At 31.4% G+C, this 20,870-nt stretch overlaps 2 protein-coding genes and 1 pseudogene across 4 annotated transcripts; all 3 read right to left on the bottom strand.

The window, feature by feature from the left end:
• Positions 1-3: 3 nt before the first annotated feature.
• Positions 4-1,017, bottom strand: LOC110659758 (histone H2A.1). Its single transcript, XM_021817797.2, has 2 exons — positions 660-1,017; positions 4-381 (listed from the first exon to the last, which is right to left on the bottom strand). Exons 1-2 carry the CDS (start codon positions 861-863, stop codon positions 148-150), a joined length of 438 nt encoding a protein of 145 aa, XP_021673489.1. The 5' UTR covers positions 864-1,017; the 3' UTR covers positions 4-147.
• A 3,630-nt stretch (positions 1,018-4,647) lies between these two features.
• On the bottom strand, positions 4,648-11,544 carry LOC110659759 (ATP-dependent DNA helicase Q-like SIM). Of its 3 annotated transcripts, none has more exons than XM_058146834.1 (16): positions 11,306-11,544; positions 10,548-11,158; positions 10,246-10,465; positions 10,046-10,156; positions 9,752-9,851; positions 8,676-8,964; positions 8,261-8,487; positions 7,810-7,866; positions 7,307-7,387; positions 7,104-7,167; positions 6,786-6,885; positions 6,617-6,700; positions 6,291-6,378; positions 5,982-6,095; positions 5,763-5,855; positions 4,648-5,424 (listed from the first exon to the last, which is right to left on the bottom strand). In XM_058146834.1, the coding sequence occupies exons 2-16, from the start codon at positions 11,137-11,139 to the stop codon at positions 5,113-5,115; spliced, it is 2,532 nt and encodes an 843-aa protein (XP_058002817.1). In that variant the 5' UTR covers positions 11,140-11,158; positions 11,306-11,544; the 3' UTR covers positions 4,648-5,112. The 3 variants fall into 3 exon arrangements, with proteins under 3 accessions (XP_058002817.1, XP_021673492.2, XP_058002818.1); XM_021817800.2 differs by having other exon boundaries at positions 9,662-9,851; XM_058146835.1 differs by lacking the exon at positions 4,648-5,424 and having other exon boundaries at positions 5,763-5,895; positions 9,662-9,851.
• Positions 11,545-12,255: 711 nt separating this feature from the next.
• Positions 12,256-16,749, bottom strand: LOC110659739 (luminal-binding protein 2-like; annotated as a pseudogene).
• Positions 16,750-20,870: the final 4,121 nt, after the last annotated feature.

A 20,870-nucleotide genomic window follows, 5' to 3' on the forward strand; every position in this document is an offset into this window, starting at 1 on the left:
GAATGCAGAAACGGGCAAATTTCCATTAGAAACTTTATCACCAGCTACATTATGCACCATAAGGATAGTTAAATTCACAAGGGGGAAAAAACTACTAGATCCTACATTCCATTATTGGAATTAAAACATAATTAGTGGGATTCATCTTTAGGCGCTTTTGGAGGACTTAGGGGATTTGGGCTCAGAAGATTTATCGGTAGCTGCAGATTTCTTGGGCAAAAGAACTGGGTTGATGTTTGGTAGCACCCCTCCACTAGCAATGGTCACACCTTGAAGCAATTTCCCCAACTCCTCATCGTTCCTCACAGCTAATAGTACGTGCCTAGGGTTTATTCTGTTCTTCTTGTTATCACGTGCTGCATTACCAGCCAGTTCCAGCACCTACATGCACACGTGAAGACAAAATTATCAAAACTCCTGTTTGGTAGCCTAGAAAATGGATGGAAAAAAAAAAGACAAATCATTCTTAAAACACCCAAAAAAAAAGCTATGAATGCAATCAAAAGAGGACAACACATTCAATCACAAATAACATACATTAAGAGCCGAAAATTGCACAAATGTTAAAATCACCTTCATTTGCCAAGAAATGAAAAATAGGAACAATCCAATTCGATCAAATTTACATGGAAGCAACAGAGATCAGATCTGAGACAAACCTCAGCGGCTAGATACTCAAGAACAGCAGCGAGATAGATCGGGGCTCCTGAACCATATCTCTGAGCATACCGGCCCTTTTTGAGAAAACGAGCAATCCGACCCACTGGGAATTGAAGGCCTGCCCTAGTCGACTTGGAAACAGCCTTCTTCCTGTCCCCTCCTCTTCTTCCTCCTGCACCTTTCTTCTCCTTTGGAGCGTCCATTTTTAACAAAAATCAGACGAGATCGGAAACTTTGAAATCGAAACGGAGCGTTTTAGAGGGAAAACCTGGAAACGTTCGAATTTGAGATATTGAATGGGAGTTTGAGTTTGGTATATATGGACCATTTGCAACGTTGGCGATCCGTGAACTTTATCTTTCGACCAATGGGATTGCTTCTTGATTTGCTGATCTAATGGAAACCATTTTCCACGCTGGCGATCCTTAGTTTTTTGTTGGCCAGTGACGATCTGTCTCGTAGCTGGGGCGTCCTTTGGTTTTGGACCGTCGGATTTTCTACTCTGGCATTTCGTGAAGTGTATTTTTGCCAACGAGAGAGAATACTTTAACACCCTGATTGATTTGATTTTGTGATAAAATTTATTTATAAATAATTTTTTTTATTTTTATTTCATATATTTTATATTAAATATTAAAATTTTTTTAAATTAAAAAAATTTTATATTTAAAATAAATAAAAAATAATAATATATAATAAAAAAAAATTTTATTCTTGAAATATATATAATTTTAAATTTAAAATTTATTTATAAATTTTATTAATTTTGATAAAATTTAATTTAATTATAATAAATTTTATGAAATTAATTATTAAAAATTTTAAATAAAAATTTTTATAAATAAAATTTTTATTTAAATTAAACACTAAAATTTTAATTTTACAATTGAATTTCATAAAATTTTATGAAATTCATTTATTATCAAATACTACCTTATAGAAATTTAGATACTTTGAAGTATATTTATGGATTTAATACTCTTTCATCCCATTTTAATAGTTTTTAAGATTTTTTTATAATAATTAAGAAAATAATTATATAATATTAATTTTTATACAAAAATTAATAATTAATTAAAATACGCTTATAGCATTATTAGAATGCAAAAATATATTAAAAAGAGCTAAATGAATTGAAAATACTAAATAAGGATAAAATTAAAAAAAAAAAAGATTAATATTTTTTATTTTTTAAAATAACAAATAAAATAAGATACAAAATTTTTTCTAAATCATCTATTACAATGGGGCAAAAAACTCTATAATAGTTGAAATTCATTATTATTAATTTAAAATTCATTAGTATTTCATATTTTTTATAAATTTTAAAAAAGTTAAATTTAAATAAATTAAATTAAAATTAAATATTCTCCACAAAATATTAAAAGAATGAAATTTCTATTCAAAATTTTTAATTAAAATCCTTCCATCTAATAAGAGTAATTATATGGTATGATCATAATTTCATATAAACATCTAATAATGATAAGTATATAAATATAATTATTAAATTTATTTAAAAATAATTATTTTAAAACTAAAAAGATATAAGTGAATTATTTTAATTTTAGAGGATTTACTTTTATTTACCTATCATTTTCTAATTAAATTATTATCTATATGAGATTTTTAATTGAATTATTATCTCTACGAAATCACAACGATAAAATATAATTTTTCTCTAATCAAAATATTACCAATTGCAACTAAATAATTAGATGCAAATGATTACATGATCTAAAAGATAATTCCTACAAAAATGTAGAATTTATTTATAAAAAAAATTGTCCAAGTCATGTCATGACCTACCCAACACAGAAAGATTAGCTTCATCTGGGAAATTGATCAAGATCTTGATTTGCATCTCTCTTAATCTAACAACAAACTCCAAAGCCTCATTCATGGCAGCCCTAGCAGCAGCCAAAGCCTCCTCAAGGTCTTGATGGGACAAATAATGTGAGCATATCTGGCTTAATAACTGATCATGCCTTTGTTGAAATCTCGCTGCCCTTTCTTCAGCATGCTCCAATGCCTCATTTATTAACCTCAGTTTCTTTTCTGCAATTTGCTGCTTTTGCCATCTTTTTAAATTTGGCAAACAAAGAAGGAATGATGCAGAGAAGCCAATTATGGTGAAGAAAATGCAACCATAACCCATGAGAGCTATAGCTTTTTTGTGGCAAGAATTGAAAGGAAATGGAATGTTGAGATGTATATTTGGTGTTATTGAATGATTCCTTGCTTTCATCAATGGGTAATTGATTATTTTTGCCTGTGTGGGTTTGCTTTAGGAAGGTTTCTAAAGTTGCCTCCACCAAACTATCATTTTTCTCACATTTTCCTTCAAAGATTGGAATTTTTCATTCTCGTTTAACCTTCAAAGAATATACATATATAATATTATAGATCATGATTTAGGATAGTTTCATATTATATTATATGATATGATTACTTTACTTTACATATTTGGAAAGGTTATTCCTAAAAATTGGTAATTTAGAATTGTAATATCATAATTTTTTAAATTATCAAATTGGTGATTTGACATTGTGTAAATTTTTTATTTTCTCATTTTATCTCGGCACAATATACAAAATTCTAATTATATAATTTCAATGTTATATACCTATGAGATATATTTAGTAATTAATTAAAAAAATATAAAGTATATCTTTAATTATTATTACAATAATCTTATTTAAAAAATAATATTTTATTTAAATAAATATTTTTAAATTATTTATATATTTAAAATAGTAATAAAGGATATTTTAATAATTTTTATATTTATTTAAAAAAAATATTAAATCATATTATACCATACCATCTTTTTAAATATATTAATAATAAAAATCATATAATGCAATACAATACAATATAATACGATACATTAATAAATTATTCTGCACTCAATCTAAACAGAAAGTATAAGAAATGTTTGATTTTCGTAATTTAGCATTATATATACTAAAACGACGAAGTTATGGCAAAATCCATAATTTTATATTTCGATGATATATTTTTTTTCTTCTAAGATATATTAGTGCATGCAAATATGTATTTGCAATAAAAGTAATTAAATAAATACAAAAAATTAAATAATATAATATATAAAAAAATATAATTAATCCAATATTAATGAGATTTGAATATAAAATCTTTTAGTTTCAAGACTTAACTAATTTTACCATTACACAATACTTCATTGACCAAATTTAGAAATTAATCTAATTGAAAAAATAAATGTGGTGTACAACCATAAGGCCCCACATCACCTAGTTTCCTTGGTGTTTTTCAGAAAAATAAAGTAAAAATTTTAAATAGTATTATTTGGTCCATAAACTTTTATCTTTTTATGAGTCCCTAAATTTTTATATTTTTTTATATTGAATCCTTAAACTTTTATCATTTTTATATTATATCCATCTTCTAATGATTTAATAAAGAAATATTAAATTAACATTATTAAAAAATAAATTAAAAGCAAATTTTCTCTGCACAACACTTTCTTCCCTCTTCTCCCTCACGTGTTCTCTCTCACTCACACCATCTCTGTGTAGAAGAATTTTTACTTGCATCAAAGGTTTATATATATCCAACCAATAGAAAATTACATACATATATTTTTATATAGAACTTATCATAATTTTAGCTAAAATAACAATTATTGATTGGCTGAATATACCCGAATGTAGATAAGAATTACTCTCTTTGTGAATCTAAAACAACACTTCCCTAGTTACCCTCCCTCCCACACCTCACACACTCCCTCTCCCTCTCCCTCTCCAACAACCCTCACACACACTCCCTCTCTCTCCAACAACACTCTCCCCTCCTCTCTCTCCCTCCCTCTACAAACACATGCCCAAATTCTCTCTCCCAAACTCTCTTTCCGTCAATGACACATAACAAAATCAGAATCAAACCTAAGAAAATCAAGGCAAAACAGAATCCAAGTTTAAGAAAAACTTCAGAAGACAAGGCAAATCAAAATCAAACCTCAGAAAATCTGCTTCAATTCAATTGCTCAAAATACTTTGTAATCGTTGCTAGCCTAAAAGCCATTTATCTTTTCATTGCCAAACTCCAACCACTCGCAAACAATGTCATACGACCTAGCATTTTGGTACTTGTTGATTTACATGGATAACACTGCCATGCCTACATCTAATATCATATCACATCTATTATCCACCCTCAAGGCTCCACAAATCACAATTCTGAAAATTTTTAACCCATCATCTATATTGCATATTACCCCGAAATATGCCTTCTCGAATCAATTCTAGGTAATTATATGTCACTATACAAACTAGATCAACTATCACCAATAAATGCCTATTAAATAATAACTCTGCAAAACTGCCCCTTTGATTTTCAATTCTTGTTGGGGCCTTGAAGGATGAAGGATGCTGCAGCCCTCTTTAGTAGAAAAACCAAAATATAACGTTATCACTTCAGTTTTGAGAGTTTTGCTGTTATTCTCCCTCTCGCAGTTCTCGTATCTGGTTTCCCTTTTCTGGATTTTCTCATTCTTGGCTTTCGTGGCTCTCTATTCAACCGCCTTTTTTCTAAGCGCTGATGGCGGATCTCAGGATCAGCCCAACCTTTTCCCCAGTCTGCAAAAGTAGAATAAGACTTGCATTTGTTCATTGAAAGAATCATGTCTGCTTCGGGATAAACATAGAAAGGTTGATCTCTTTCAAATTCCAGAAACTCCAATCCTAGCCTTGTCATCTGTGGGAATTTTATTTGAACATGAATCTGCATAAAAACATTGAAGTCAAAACAAAGAAAGCAGAATAACTAGGAATCCAAACATTCATATAAACATACACAATGTGCACGCTTGAGATAGCAGCAAATGCTAATGCATTAACAAACCATCAACATTCCAAATTTACTAAATTGAAAACGCAATGCTTTCAAATATTTCTAAGAAACTGACTTGTTCCAGATGTGGTCACAGCTCAAAGTTTATTATTAATAAATTGAAATAGTAAATGATAACATCAAATTGCTTATTCTGTAATAGCACTGGTTTAATCATGAAGTTCAACTACAAACTCTACTTAGAACAGGAATCTTTTTTGAGTATGTACCTTGTCATCACCTTCTCTGATGTATCCTTTACCTTCAATAACCCGAGCAAGACCTCGCCACCATAGCTGATCTTTCTCACAAAATTTTTGAGACTACATATAATCACCATATGGAAACCATAAGAAGCGGCACCTAAGAATTCAAATGGCATGCATATAACAATCTTGGACTGAACACAAGTAAAGAAAAAGAGAGAGAGCAATGAAACCTAGTATTACCTGCTCTCTTAATTTACTAACAAACATTCTGAGGTTTGGCTTCTGCATTAATCTAGGTGACTTGGAGTCACTGTATGTATCATCATATGAACCATCAAGATAACAGCTCTGTCCCTGAAATTCAACATAACCTCCAATAAAGAATTTTAGTCCACAAAAAGAGAGAAAAAGTTATTATCAAAAGTTATTATCCTTACGTCCATAACAACGAGTTCATGTCTTAAAAATCCATAAAATAACAGTATAATGAAAACAGAAATCCAAGCATGGTCAATTAGAATGGAAAACGGAAATCCTCATCACACTTACATGATGGGCAGCAATAATCTGCATTAAAATATCAGCTTCCTCTTTTAAATTCTCCACTTTAGGAGGCCCATCAACACACACATCACACCTGCATCAAAGGAGTTTCATAGAAAATGCTTAAGAAGCATATCTTACATGTCATTTGCCATACATGACAGACATAACAGTGCAATTAAAATAATTATTCTATTACCGATTATAATAAAGTAGATAGGCAGAGAATCCTATTGATATAGAAGATAGGAGTTGGTTTTACACTTAAAAATTCATCATTCAAAATTCCCAGATATTAAAACAGGTCCTACAAAGAAAGAAACATTACATACAAGAGACACTTCTCATAACTGAAATCCTCCCCAAAATACTCCACAAGTCTTTTAGCTCGACAACATGAGGTATTCATTCCATATCTGCATGTTAAAAAAATAAAATGATGAAATAGAAAAGAGCAAACAGAGTTGCAAATAAAGATATTTTTGGGTATTGAGTATTGACCTGAAACAATCAGACAACATCTTGTATGCTTGTTTTGTCTGATCTTCACTTCTTTTACTAGGCAAAAGTGATGGTATTCTTGACAGGTTTGCATATAGAACTGCTTGGTCCAAAAGGGAAAGAAAAATTACCTTACTCTTTACAAATATCAATGGCAATGTTGATGATGCCAATGCCATATTTTAATTACTTTTAACTAATATTAATCTATAGTACTTCAACCTAAATTGAAATCCTTCATCTTGGAGGCAACTATAAATAATGACACACAAGAGACTGTGTGTGCACGTATATATATAACATTTCAAAAGGACTTACTGCATTCTGCTAGTTTCCCATCCCTTCCAGCACGGCCTGCTTCTTGATAATATGCTTCCAAACTCTGTGATTGAACTTAAGATTAAAAGAAGCTTTAGAAGGCAAAATATAACTGAAGATTGTGTAAAATGATATTATGATAAGTCAATATCCAAAGGGATTGCAAAGCTCAACCAAATACGGCAGCGATATCAAATGTAAACCTGTGGCCAACCATAGTGGATAATTCTTCGGACATTTAACTTGTCAATCCCCATTCCAAAAGCAACTGTTGCCACCACAACCTATATCGAGGAAGATAAAAAGGTCAATTCCCAAGATGTATTGTCACATCTATACTTGAAAATGAAAGGAAGCTCAAAACACTGATATTGTCTTTTCAGATTAATAAAAAATGATCACAACTCAAGCAGTTTAGCTTCCATGAAGCCACAGAAAGTATACTCCAAATATTAGCAACGTCCACTCATTGTTACCAGATATGGATAAGAGCATTATAAAGTGTAAAAGAAGAACCTCTATATTCATCTTATAGCAAGTAAAATGAACATATGAGAATATAAATATAGACAGGATGCTGCAAAAAAACAGGTAAACTAGATACCTAGGTTTAAAACAGCTCCTGTTATTATCATCCATGGAGAATTTTAGATTCAGATGATGGAAATACAAAACAATCTAAGATTATTGGTTCCATTATCCAAACCTCTAGCATGTTGTCATGAAATTCCTTGTGAACCTGCCGGAGATGTGATTTTGACAACTGGGGAAAATGGTCATTTATTAGTTGCAATAATAATAATAATAATAATAATAATAATAATAATAATAATAATAATAATAATAATAATAATAATAATAAAAGATTGACCTTTCAAAGTGGCATGGAATACATAGTGTAGCAAAAGAATAGAGTGTGAATGTCTCACAAACAAAAGAACCAACTTTTTTTGATAATGCAGATATCCAAACAATTTTTCAATCATTTTAACATATTTACACTATAAAAGAATGTGTAGTATCATGGTTCCATATTATTATTGGGGGACCGTGACAGACTCAGAGATTGAGGAATGAAGGAAACACTATATCATACTAGAACAAACTTGAAAGTGGGTGTCTAAATACACCTGGGGTAATAACCATGGAATGCATACCGATGCATTATAAGCAGCAGCCTTCACACCATAATCACAAAGATAATTTGCAATGCTCAATGTTTCTTTTCTCGTAGGAACATATATGATGGTTGGTCCTTCTTCTAAAGGCTCTTGCAAAAGAGCTAATCTTTTTTCTGCTGTACTAGAGGCATCAATTGTCTCAGCTAACCCACTCATTTCCCAGTCCTTGTGAGGAGATTCTCCACAGAACTCACCATATGCAACTTCAAAATTGAAAAATAGATGAATCAGAATAGAATATCACAACCACGTAATGAAAATGAAGATTGGGAATAAACTTGTTTGCTACTTTATTTTTAAGTTCTATATTGCACATTAAAGCACATGTTAATATCCAACCAATAAAAAGCAAGAATGGGACATGAAATTTTATGATAATAAGAATGGATACCATCCCAGTCATCCACGCTCTGAAAGTCGTCAACCTCATTTTCCAAATATTCAACTGATAGTTCTTTTCTCTCCAATCCAGATGCAGTTGATCCATCTTCCTTTGTTAAATGTACTTCATCATCATCATCTACATCACTACACTCATCTGCCTCTGATATGCTACTACCAGAACAATTACTTATGGTCTGTTTCTTGTTGCCATTCTTTCTCTTTCTGGCATATATGTCTATCAACTGGCAAAAATCCTTCTTATAAGAAGTTGAAGAAGAGGTTCTGCTATGTTTTACCTGTAAATAGCAGCAACTATATTTTTAGTTTTATACAGTGGTAGTAGGGAAGCAACAGGTAGATGGCCGTACATCAATATCAATTATCAAACACAAGAAGCAACATAAAGTTTCTTTTTTTTTTTTTTAAATAAACCATATATATGTGTACAATAAAACTGATTCATTGGAAATGACAAACATTATTTATTTATTTTTCTTGCTGGCAGAAACTTCTAAATCCCTTGATAGGTAAATCTGTTAAGTTTTATGACACTATGACAGTTCATAAGAATATGATGAAAATAGGAAATACATTGACATGGAAATTCATAGCACTTCACCATCATTGTGGATAAAAAGTCAACATTATTTCCCTAGTAGATGTCACATAAAACTTGTTGTTTCTCTATATAGCCATTACTCTAAATTTTCATGTATAAAATATGTTAGTTTGAGAAATCTAAGATGAAATTTGTATGAAAAATAAATAATGGATAAGGTCATCAAAACTTAACCCACATGTTATGATATACAATTAATATAGCATACAACATGTTAGTTAATCATAACACAAAGTTGTTGTAATCAAGATCTATAAGATCATCTATGTCAATGCCCTCCTTTCAGCAGGATGTATAGCATTATTAAGAAAATGAGATGTTAATGAGCACTCCACATACATGAGCAAGAATGAACATGCAGGGGAGAGGGTTACCAAGAACCGTAGATTTGGTCGGAAAAATGACGTAATCACAATCTTTGTTTCCTTAGACATGTTCAATGATTCAAGAATGTCTTCTCGAACCTGAATGGTGGCAGTTGCAGTCAATGCCATCAGTGGTATATCAAATTTTAAGAATTGCAAATTGCGAGCATTAAAGTTCTCCCTCAATACAGACAAACGCCTGAAATATCAAAAAAGAAAAAAAATCAAGAGTGCACAAATAACTCTAAAGCACAACAAAGAGAATTAAGATAGGATAGAGAGGAATTACAAAGTTCACGTCAAAATTAGATATACATCTAGAAGTTGAAATTGGATGATGAAATGTAGTAACAATGACAAAAAATAGCCATGTGGAGAATAAAGAATAGGAACCTGTAGTCAGGCCGAAAGTCATGGCCCCACTTGGAAACACAATGGACTTCATCAATTGCGAACAAAGCAATGCCACGACTTTCTGCAAGCCCCTGTAGTGGTTTTATTAGTCTGCAGCAAAATTTTGCACTTATTTAATCAAAAGAAATTGAAAACTCCATCTTCTAAACACAAGCGGAAATGAGATATATGTTCCACACCTTAACACTGTCTCTGGACAAACATATATTATGTCATACATGCCTCTCATTGCTTTTTGTTCCACACCACTGTCAGGTTGTCCAGATCCAAGAAAGCATGCAGAGATACCATATCTTGATAGCTTTAAGCACTGATCATGCATCAAGCTTATCAATGGTGAAATCACAATCACGACCTTCCCTGTTAACAATGCTGGAATTTGAAAGCACAGAGATTTCCCTGCAACAAAGTAATTGTGTCAAATTAATTACCACAGCCAATTAGGACATGTATATACAACAAAGAAGCAATACAGCAGTACCAGATCCTGTTGCGGCAAGAACAAGGCAATCTTGGTGAGCTAGCCAAGCAGCCAAAGCTTCCTTTTGGAAACTCTTCACGGATGAATAACCAAAATGTTTTTGTAACAGATTATTAGCTCTCTGTTCCCAATCTAATCCTGTATCTGCCTCTTCTCGGAAGCAAACTTGCAAATCTTCTGGAACAGTTTTGAGGTTACCACAATCCACTCTAGTAATGGATGCTTTAACATCATCTATAGGACGGGCCAAGATCTCTGAACTAGAAATTGATATGTCAGGTACATTATTATTTCTGCTTCGTTTGGGTGTACCTGTGTATTGGAAATGATTCAATATACTAGACTGTCGCATTTGACCCAAAGCAGCAGAGGACAAGGTTCTTTTGCCCAGAGCCTTTCTGTTGCTTGTGGAATATTCTGAATTACTAGGTGCACCCCCACAATCTCCGCAAGAACCATTCAAGATATACTCAACAGCATCATTAAACAATGGGCCCACTTTCTTCACAGCTTGAACAGCTGAAGAATTCTCAAATCCCATTTCAATCAGCTTTGCAATGACTTCCTCAGAAGATAGACGGCTACCAGCCATGGCATCAGAAAAGAAAAAACTGGCCAAACAGAAAAGGAAAAATGAAAGGAACAAGAAGAAAACCCAAAAGTCAAAATCCAGCAAAAATGAAGCTAGAGGAGGAACAATTGAATAAGAAGCTATATATACACACAATTTCATAAGGCAAAAAAAAAAAGTCTCTGACCTAGATGGGAACCAGGTTGTGGATAGAACGAGACGAGAGCCAAATGGGAACCCTAGAATTTTGCAGAGGGAGGAATCGCAGACGTTAGTTTTGGTTTCTTGTGACCACCGCGGAAATTGATTTTCATGCCCGCCAAAAACTTTGAACTGGGAATTATTTTGAGAAAATGAACCGAGAATCCTTGTTGAGGGGAGAATCCTTGATGAGGGGGTTCTTCTTCGTGCTCCAGACACATTATTTCATTAATGGGCTTCAAGCTGCAGGCCCAATTACTAGTATTAGGGGCACATTTCTGATCAGCAAAGGCTATGTCGTTTTAATATGAATTTTGTGAACGATGATCCTCTACCGTGTAAATGGCTGGACTTCAAACGACCTCACGTTTTCCAAGTCAGTGAATTATTCATCCTGGTCTGAATAAATGACACGTCGTTTTCTTATGCACAAAAAAGAAGTATTGAATCAGCACTGAACCATGCGCCATTCCGTGCGACTTGGTTCCTTGATCATGACCTCTGGACTCATTCTATTAATGCTGCTGTAAGGTGCTGATATTCAACTAAGGCATTTTGTCATTAATAGAAAATAAGATTTAATTACCATTGAGCTTTATTAAGATTGTGATTTACACTCATTTCTCGTGTGTTTTTGAAGTTTAAATGTTAGCTTAATTGTTTGATTGGGACTACTAAATTATTCAATGTACTAATTACTTGAAATTGGTTTAGAACAGCTATTAGGCACCATTGACAATGTCTGCTAGTAGTTACTGTTATCTGCTCTTTGATCAACTCCAAGATCAGTTCTTGAATAACAAATAAACCAATAATGGACAAATACTGAAAACATCTGTGAAATTATGGATTGACTAACAAACTCCAGCAACAAAGATAATGAGGAAAATGAAAAAATAAATTGAAATAAAATAAAATAATTCTGATATGCTCTGCTATCTATAATTCATGTTCTTCATCTTCATAATCAGCTGAACTTGCACCACTCTTTTCATATGCTTGCTTTGTAACTGGATTACAGACCTCTTCCACCTCCTTCAACTTCTGTTCATAATCATGCTTGTCTCCGTTTTGGTTATCATCCAACCATTCGAGAGCTTCCTTCAATGTGCTCGCAATCTTTTCCTTATCATCAGAATCAATCTTATCTGCAAGCTTGTCTTCGTCACTAGTAGTACTCCTCATGTTGTAGATGTATGTCTCTAACTTGTTCCTGGCATCAATCTTCTCCTTCACCTTCCTATCCTCCTCGGCCATCTCCTCAGCCTCCTTTGTCATCCTATCAATCTCTTCCTGGCTCAGGCGCCCTTTATCGTTGGTGATGGTGATGGATTGAGATCTCTTTGCTGCCTTGTCTTCAGCCTTCACATGAAGGATGCCATTGGCATCAACCTCAAAAGTTACCTCAATCTGGGGTACTCCCCTGCAAAGTATAATTTAAAGACTACTTAGGATGAAAGAATTTGAATATAAGGTCATCATATCATGAAACACTAGAACAATGATATACCATGGAGCTGGCGGAATTCCTGACAAATCAAAACTTCCAAGCTCACGACAGTCCTTTTCAAGCTTCTTTCGCCTTCATAGACCTGAAATTTTTCAGGAATATGCTAGTTCAACAACATAATGGGAGCACAAATGTTAATAGGAAACTTTCAGGTGCTTATTTTACCTTTATAGACACTGTGGTTTGCTGGTCTTGATAAGTGGCAAAGATCTGAGACTTCTTGGTTGGGATGCCAGTGTTCATTGGAATCAATTTTGTCATGACACCACCAACTGTTTCAATACCAAGACTTAAGGGAGTAACATCAAGCAAAAGAACACCTGCAGCCAACAAAAATAACCAATTAGCCTCATTAAGCATCTGGGATACTCATTTAAGAACTGGAGCATTTAGGTTTTAAATTGATGCACAATACAATATGAGTTTGAATAATAACCTTCTGTTTCTTCCCCGCCTTCTCCGCTAAGAATTCCACCTTGAACTGCAGCACCATAGGCAACAGCTTCATCTGGATTGATGCCCTTGTTAGGATCCCTTCCATCAAACATATCCTTCAACAATTCTCGAACTTTAGGAATTCTAGTACTTCCTCCCACAAGAACAATCTCATTGACATCAGACTTCTTCAGACCTGCATCCTCCAAAGCCTTCTTCACTGGCCCCAATGTCTTCTTAAACAAGTCCACGTTCAATTCTTCAAATCTTGCCCTTGTCAATGGCTCTGAAAAGTCTATACCATCAAAAAGTGATTCAATCTCCACTCGAACTTGGTGCTGGCTACTGAGTGCTCTCTTAACTCTTTCACATTCCCTTCGAAGTTTTCCAAGTTCCTTTTATCTTGGCTTATATCCTTATTGTACTTCTTTTTTATCAGTTTGATGAAATACTCCATAACTCTTCGATCAAAGTCCTCTCCTTCCAGGTGGGTGTCACCACTTGTAGAAAGAACCTCAAAAACACCATTGTCAATAGTCAAGATGCTAACATCATATGTACCACCGCCAAGATCATAAACCAAAATGTTTATCTCCTCTCCTTTCTTGTCTAGACCATAGGCAATAGCTGCAGCAGTAGGCTCATTGATTATCCGAACCACATTAAGCCCGGCAATGGCGCCTGCATCCTTCGTTGCTTGCCTCTGCGCATCATTGAAATAAGCTACGACAAACAGCAAAAAACAAGCCCTTTAGACAATGAAACGCCAATGTAAGACTCCAGTAATCTCCACAAAGAAGAGATGAAGAAAGAAAAATGATTATACCTGGAACAGTGATAACGGCGTCTTTAATCTTCTTCCCCAAGTATGCCTCAGCTGTCTCCTTCATCTTCCCCAACACCATAGCACTGATTTCCTCAGGGCTAAAAACCTTATTCTCCCCTTTCACCTTCACTTGTATTTAAGGTTTACCATCCTTGTTAACCACCTTATAAGGCAAGAATTTTATATCTCTCTGAACATCTGGATCATCAAACCTGCAAAACAAGCCAAGATAAACCAAACCGATCCAACCCAGATCAATTTCACTGCCTAAAACACAAAATGGTTTCCTAGTTATCAATCAAATTAAAAGATAGATGCTTACTTTCTTCCTATGAGACGCTTGACATCAAAGATTGTTTTTTCTGGATTGAAAGCTGCTTGATTCTTTGCGGCCTCTCCTATCAGACGCTCGGTGTCAGTGAAGGCCACCCATGATGGAGTTATTCTGTTACCTTGATCGTTGGCTATAATCTCTATTTGACCGTTACGAGTGACACCCACACAAGAATAAGTAGTCCCAAGATCTATACCAATCACTGTTCCAAGTTTTGGAGAGTCATCTGCATCAGCTACAAATCCTAGCAAAAGTTCTTCAAAGAAGAAGAGCAAGCAACGCGCTTAGTTCACATTTGTATTGAATATCGGAATTTATAAGCAAGCTAAACAAACCATTTGTTTCAAAAGATTCACCCAAAAGAAAATAGTAAAAAGAAATAAAACGAAAGCTCAGTAATGCCGGCCTTCATCTCTCACAAGCAAAACAGAGCATTAAGTAAACTGAAAACTATCAAGTAATATCAGGGGAAATGACCGTACAAGGGTACGGTGGCAAAAAAAATACTGGATTAGGATGTAGAGTAATTATAGAAAAGAGGTGAGTCAGAATAAAAACGCTATTCAAAATAGCCGAATACAGAACGCTACTTATAATAGCTTCTCCAATACAAAACGCTACTTACAGCAGCATTCCAGGGTGTTCGTCAGCTTTCGAATAAGGCTACTTAAGTAGCGCCCCAGGTGGTCGTCCCAGGGGTTGATCGTCCGGCCATGCAGTCGACATCAACAAAACGCTAATGTGATTAGCGGTCCACCTACATCAAAACGCTAATTATATTAGCGTTCCGTCTCCCTCCATTTCCTTTTAAAAATGTAATTTTTATTTTATAAAATGCGTAATTTTTATAAATTAAAAAGGAATCTGACATTATAAATTAAATAAATATGATATTAAAAAAATTAAAATATTAATGTAAAATATTTAAATCAGTCTATTTTATTTATTTATCATAATAGAGAAAATTTTTAATTTATTTTATAAAATATATTAAATTTACATATGTTAGTTGTATACATTTAATTATTTTTTAAATTTTATTTTATTTTTTAGTAGTAGTAACATTAATTTAATATTATATATTTATGAAATTAATTCTATTTATACATTATAAAAATAATATAATTGTAGGGATTAAAAATATTTACAACTCTTACCATCATATTGAAAATTTTATATTTTTTAAAAAAATTTTTAGTCATTAAAATATTTCTTAATTTATATATTAAAAATATAAATGTATAATATTTGAAATAGTATATTTTATATATGGGGACTTTTTTTATTTAATTTTTAAAACATAGTAGATTGATAGATATAAAATTATGCTAGTTTTAAACGTTAAAAATTATTAAAGTATAAAAAAATATTAATTTTGATTCTGATTATAATTATGGATAATATATTTTTTTGATAGCAATTAATAAATTTAAGTATTAAAAGAAATTAAATTATTATTTAGTGTGTGTGAGCATTTATAATAACATATAATTTGGATATTGTAATTAATTTTCACTTAGTACCAAATTAAGTTATAAAAAATTTTACGAAATAAAATTACAATATGTTATAAAATTTATAGTTTTTAATAAAGTGTGAGCTACATCATGTGTTATATAGTTATTAGTTTTAATTACTTTATTATTTTCAAATTAATTATGCAAAAAATATATAAAATATTCACTAGCATGTCATATGAGCAATTGACTTAAAGCAATATATAAATTAAGACAAGTATTTATAATTAATATACAAATGAAAATAAATATTTAAATTATACATGTGTCACAACCAGGTCTTCAAATATGTCATTTTGGTCAAAGAACTTGATGTTGTCCCCTTCTTGCTGATCTTCTGGATCACCTTATTCATTTTGGAGTTAATAGTAAAAAGGCAAATCTACTACTAACTCATTATGATGACCAACATCCTCATTCATGTCCCAGTCATCACTATCAATTCATTCTTCATCAGTCCGTCCTCATCATCCTCATAATCATTGGGACAATAATCACTACTATCGAATTCATAATCATACACAAATCGATTTGGACAAATATCTTAACATTCACTAGCATTCTCTGTAACATTATCCTTTACTGTATTGTTATCAATATCATACATCTCATATCGTAATACCGTCTCATCACTTGCATCCGTAGACTGAAATGCTTCAGTGTAATAAGTATTTGATAGGTCCGCTTCATCAACAACATTTGCAGATGGTCGAAATATGTCAATATATAATTTAATCGATGACATACCTCCAATTTCATCAATGAAATTAAACATAATATTCACATCGTCGTCGTTTGCCAAACCCATGCAGTCCCATTTAAATGAGCCATTTTTTACAATGGGTTGTCTGAATAAGATTTTTGATATAAATTCACGTCCACCTTTAAGATTAATTCCATAGACTATTTTTATTCATAAAGTACCAAAATCCATGCACTTACCAATAGTAATGACAGTTGATGGGACCCTCATAGTATTCATAACCTTCATTACCCACAATGATTTATCCATCACAATATAAAGTAGCAAAAGATGGAATTGATATTTTCTAATAAAACAAAAATCGTAACAACTGTCGGCATAAACGGTATGGTTGATAATGAAGATTTAAACTTATTTGTTGCAATAAAAAAATGTTATAAATCTAACCAGATGAAGATGTAGTTTGATTTAAAATTACACTTCAGAATTATAAGAATCGGTACGAATCGCAGCAACTGTTAGCGACAACGATCTAGTCAGGCTCACAAGAAATATTCAAATTTATTTGTTGCAGAAAAATTAATAAACCAAATCAGATTAAAATCTGGTTCGATTTAACATTATAACTTAGAATTATCATAAGCCCGTATGAATCATTATATTTTACTTAATAAAGAAATTATTTTCAACAACTTTTTACATTACTAATTTTTCCATTTTTTAATTTTAATTAATAAAATAAATTTATATTTTATTTCCAATAATTACATTTTAATTAAATATGCAATTTTTTATCTTTCTATTTTTTTAATATTATCTAAATAATATAATTTTATATTTTATTTTTAGTAATTACATTTTAATTAAAATACTACTTATTTTCTGCAATTTTTCATATTACTAATTTTTCATTTTTTAATAATATTTTAATAATATAAATTTATATTTTATTTTTATGGCATCCTTTACTATAAAATATTATGAACTCAATTTTCTATTAATTTTTCTCTTTCTTCTATAGCTTTTATTAATTTTTATAAACTTAAACTATTATTTTACTTTAAACTAAAATTTTCTATTCAACTCATTAAACTATTATATTTTGTGATACAAAAATTATATTACTTAATATAAATTTTATTTTGTAACATAATTTACATTTATAATTTTTATTTTCTCTTTCCAAACATTTTCTTAATACTGCAAATTTATATTATTTTTCTATACATTTTTTATGATTATACACTAAAAATCTAATTTCTTGCAATATTTTTCCAATAACTTTTACTCATTTTAACAGTATTATTCTATTACTATATTTTTAAATATATATATATATATATATATATATATATATATATATATATATATATATATATTCATATAATTTTTATATTATTATAAAAAATATCTACTTTTTTAGGCTTACAACAATAAATTTAAGATTGCATAATAAATTCATAGACAAATATTAACAGTAAATAACTATTTTTTCCTATACTATATGAAACAATACATTCTAAAAATATCACGAAAATCTATTTCTTAAGCTATGCGTAGAAAAATATGAACTTGCTCAACAAAACTTTCTCACAAACATACCAACATGCATGCATACAAAAAAAAAATATATCACCAACTTTCCAGAATAATAAACACATTAACACTCAAGCATTTTTCATATATTGCATGTTAAAAATTGTTAAACAAGCAAAATACACACCTGAATATTAATTTTTTCAAACTTCTTCTTTTTCTCTTTGTGGTTCATCACTGCACCTATCTCTTTCTAGCTCCACCCAGCTGTAAGGATGCTCCACACCGAACAGGAAGCTGTTCCACCAAAATGAGACAATGGAGGAATCAACAAGTATTTTGGAAAAATTTCGGCCGCTGCTATTTTGAGACCAAGAGCGTAAATGAGGGCGTTGAGTGTAAGGGGGTGAGATAAATGAAGCGGGAGTAACTCTGGACCTGAATAAAAATAGCGTCCCGCTGGTCTGATGCAACCCACCGATGGGACAGAATATTCGGGTTTGAAATGTCACAAGACGCTATTTTTATTAGCGTCCTGCGCTTTGCATATTGATGGGACAGGATATTCGTCTTTCCCGAGTCAAGCCCGTGCGATTCTCTAGAACGAAAGTATAGGTAATGGCAGAGAAGATATCAGGAGGCCAATATGAATAGCGTTCGGCATCAGGACACCAATATGAATAGCGTCTAGCATTGGGATGCCATTCAAAATAGCATCTTTGACGCTGACCGATCCACCTCAGCACTCTCATCCCTACCTCGTAATTACTCCACATCCTAACTCATGTCAGTAATTTTGTTCTGCTACAGTACTCCTATACGGTCATTCTCCCTAATATCAGCACCTGAAGAGCTTAAACAAAGCTCAGAACATATTCATTAAGATCTCATAGATGAGTATTTTTGAACCTAATGCAACTTAAATTTCATTCAACTTTCAAAAATTCTCTCTTGTTAGTAATCATTAACAAAACAGAACACTTAGCAAACCCAATAAACTTAATAACCACGGAACAAATTCTAGATTTCTACTTACCTGAAAGAAAAAGAAGTAAAGAGGCTTTGCTCTTTATCTTCATTGACATTTTGACTTTAGTTTCTGTGAAATCAGCAGGAAGAAATTATTTTTCGTTTGCTTTCTTTCACTCTGCTTTGAAGTGGAGCTCACAAGGTGGTCGAGTGGCTATTTATATGGGTTTTTGCTTCCACGGTGCGAGTGGATCTACATTGCTAGAGTGTTCACTCCAATGCTATGGGGCCACGTAATTATTCTCTTTCGCTTTGACTCTCAGGCCCTGACACGCTGTTTGACCAGTAAATATTTGACACGTGGATTCTGCAAGCTTCGTGCCTTGTCCCGAAAATTCGTCACCGGCGGAGCGGAGCGGAGCGAAGGATGGCAGGATCGACGGTTTCAGGGGTAGTATGGGTATAAAAATATATAAAAACTTTGCAGAAGCGACAACGTTTTCTAATTTATTATATTATTATTTCTTCCAATTTTTTTTACAATACGTCATTGATGGTTAATAATTATTTAACATTAGTAAGAATACTAATTAAACTAGGATTATATCTATTAATAAAAGACTATTTTATATAAATAAAATAAAACTGTTCCTATAATTTAATTTTGCAAAGCAGATCACATGAAAGACTCCATCAAGAATTTCAACTTAATTATTATAAATTTTTATCAATGTTATTCTATAATTCTAATACCAATACGATTATAATTATAACTTTTAAAAATTTAGAATTTAATCATATATTAATATTTTATAATTTTTATTTTAGTTTCATAATTCCTTTAAACTGAAATTATGTTATTATAATAATAGATTTTTTTTTAAATTATATTATTAAGTATCATAAACTGAGTGAAGTAATTTCATGGAGAATGAACTCTATGAATAATGAGATTCACAAATAATTGTTGATATTTAATTTTATCTAGATAAATACCATATAATAAGTGTAGTAGTTAATTTATCACTTGTAATAATGAAATTTTTTTTTAATTTTTATATTTTAATTATTAATATTTTATTTAGGATTTTTTTTTTTTTTTTTTGTTATATATATATATATATAATATAAAAAAAAAAATCTAATTTTTTTATTTTTTTTTCTTTTTAATATTTTTCTCTTACAATATATTTAGATAAAGTGAAAGAAAATTTTTTTTTTTAAGTAAAATGTAGTGAGATAAAATAAAGTAATTGAAGGTAAAGCATAAAACCTCTAAAAACCTTATATTCTTTAAAAAAAAAAAAATCTCCCACTTCAATATATTATTAAAAAACTAATAATTAAAAGAAAGTCCACCTTATAAATTCTTAACGAAATCATTACAATAAAGAAAGACTATAAAGTTTATCTTATGTGTGATATCTATTTTTAAAAAAAATTTCACGTCATTTTATTTTATTTTTTATTTTATAATTTCAGTGCAATGTCAGTAATTTCTATCAAGGAAGATATAATTATGAATTGGCATGTATTATAATTAATACAAAATCAAAACGCATATTAACAAGATAATGGGCATTGGGCATGGTTGCCTTTGTAAATGGGAAAGCTTTTGATTATGCATGTATGTCTGATCAGTGTCATTAATTGTTATTACAAATCCTCCAAGCAAGTAATTGAATATAATTTAAATCTCTAATCCCAGCTACATGGGGAAT

This window comes from Hevea brasiliensis, chromosome 5, assembly GCF_030052815.1.
Source record: "Hevea brasiliensis isolate MT/VB/25A 57/8 chromosome 5, ASM3005281v1, whole genome shotgun sequence".
Taxonomy (NCBI): Eukaryota; Viridiplantae; Streptophyta; class Magnoliopsida; order Malpighiales; family Euphorbiaceae; genus Hevea; species Hevea brasiliensis.

What these genes read in the sequence shown, in the direction of transcription:
- LOC110659758 (XM_021817797.2), bottom strand. Translation starts at nt 863, where the DNA reads ATGGACGCTCCAAAGGAGAAGAAAGGTGCAGGAGGAAGAAGAGGAGGG. An exon ending in TTGAGTATCTAGCCGCTGAG is followed by an intron (nt 382 to 659) that starts GTTTGTCTCAGA and finishes GTGTGCATGTAG; the next exon opens with GTGCTGGAACTGGCTGGTAA.
- LOC110659759 (XM_021817800.2), bottom strand. Translation starts at nt 11,139, where the DNA reads ATGGCTGGTAGCCGTCTATCTTCTGAGGAAGTCATTGCAAAGCTGATT. An exon ending in GACTTTCGGCCTGACTACAG is followed by an intron (nt 9,852 to 10,045) that starts GTTCCTATTCTT and finishes TTGATATTTCAG; the next exon opens with GCGTTTGTCTGTATTGAGGG. An exon ending in TCCACTATGGTTGGCCACAG is followed by an intron (nt 7,168 to 7,306) that starts GTTTACATTTGA and finishes GTTCAATCACAG; the next exon opens with AGTTTGGAAGCATATTATCA.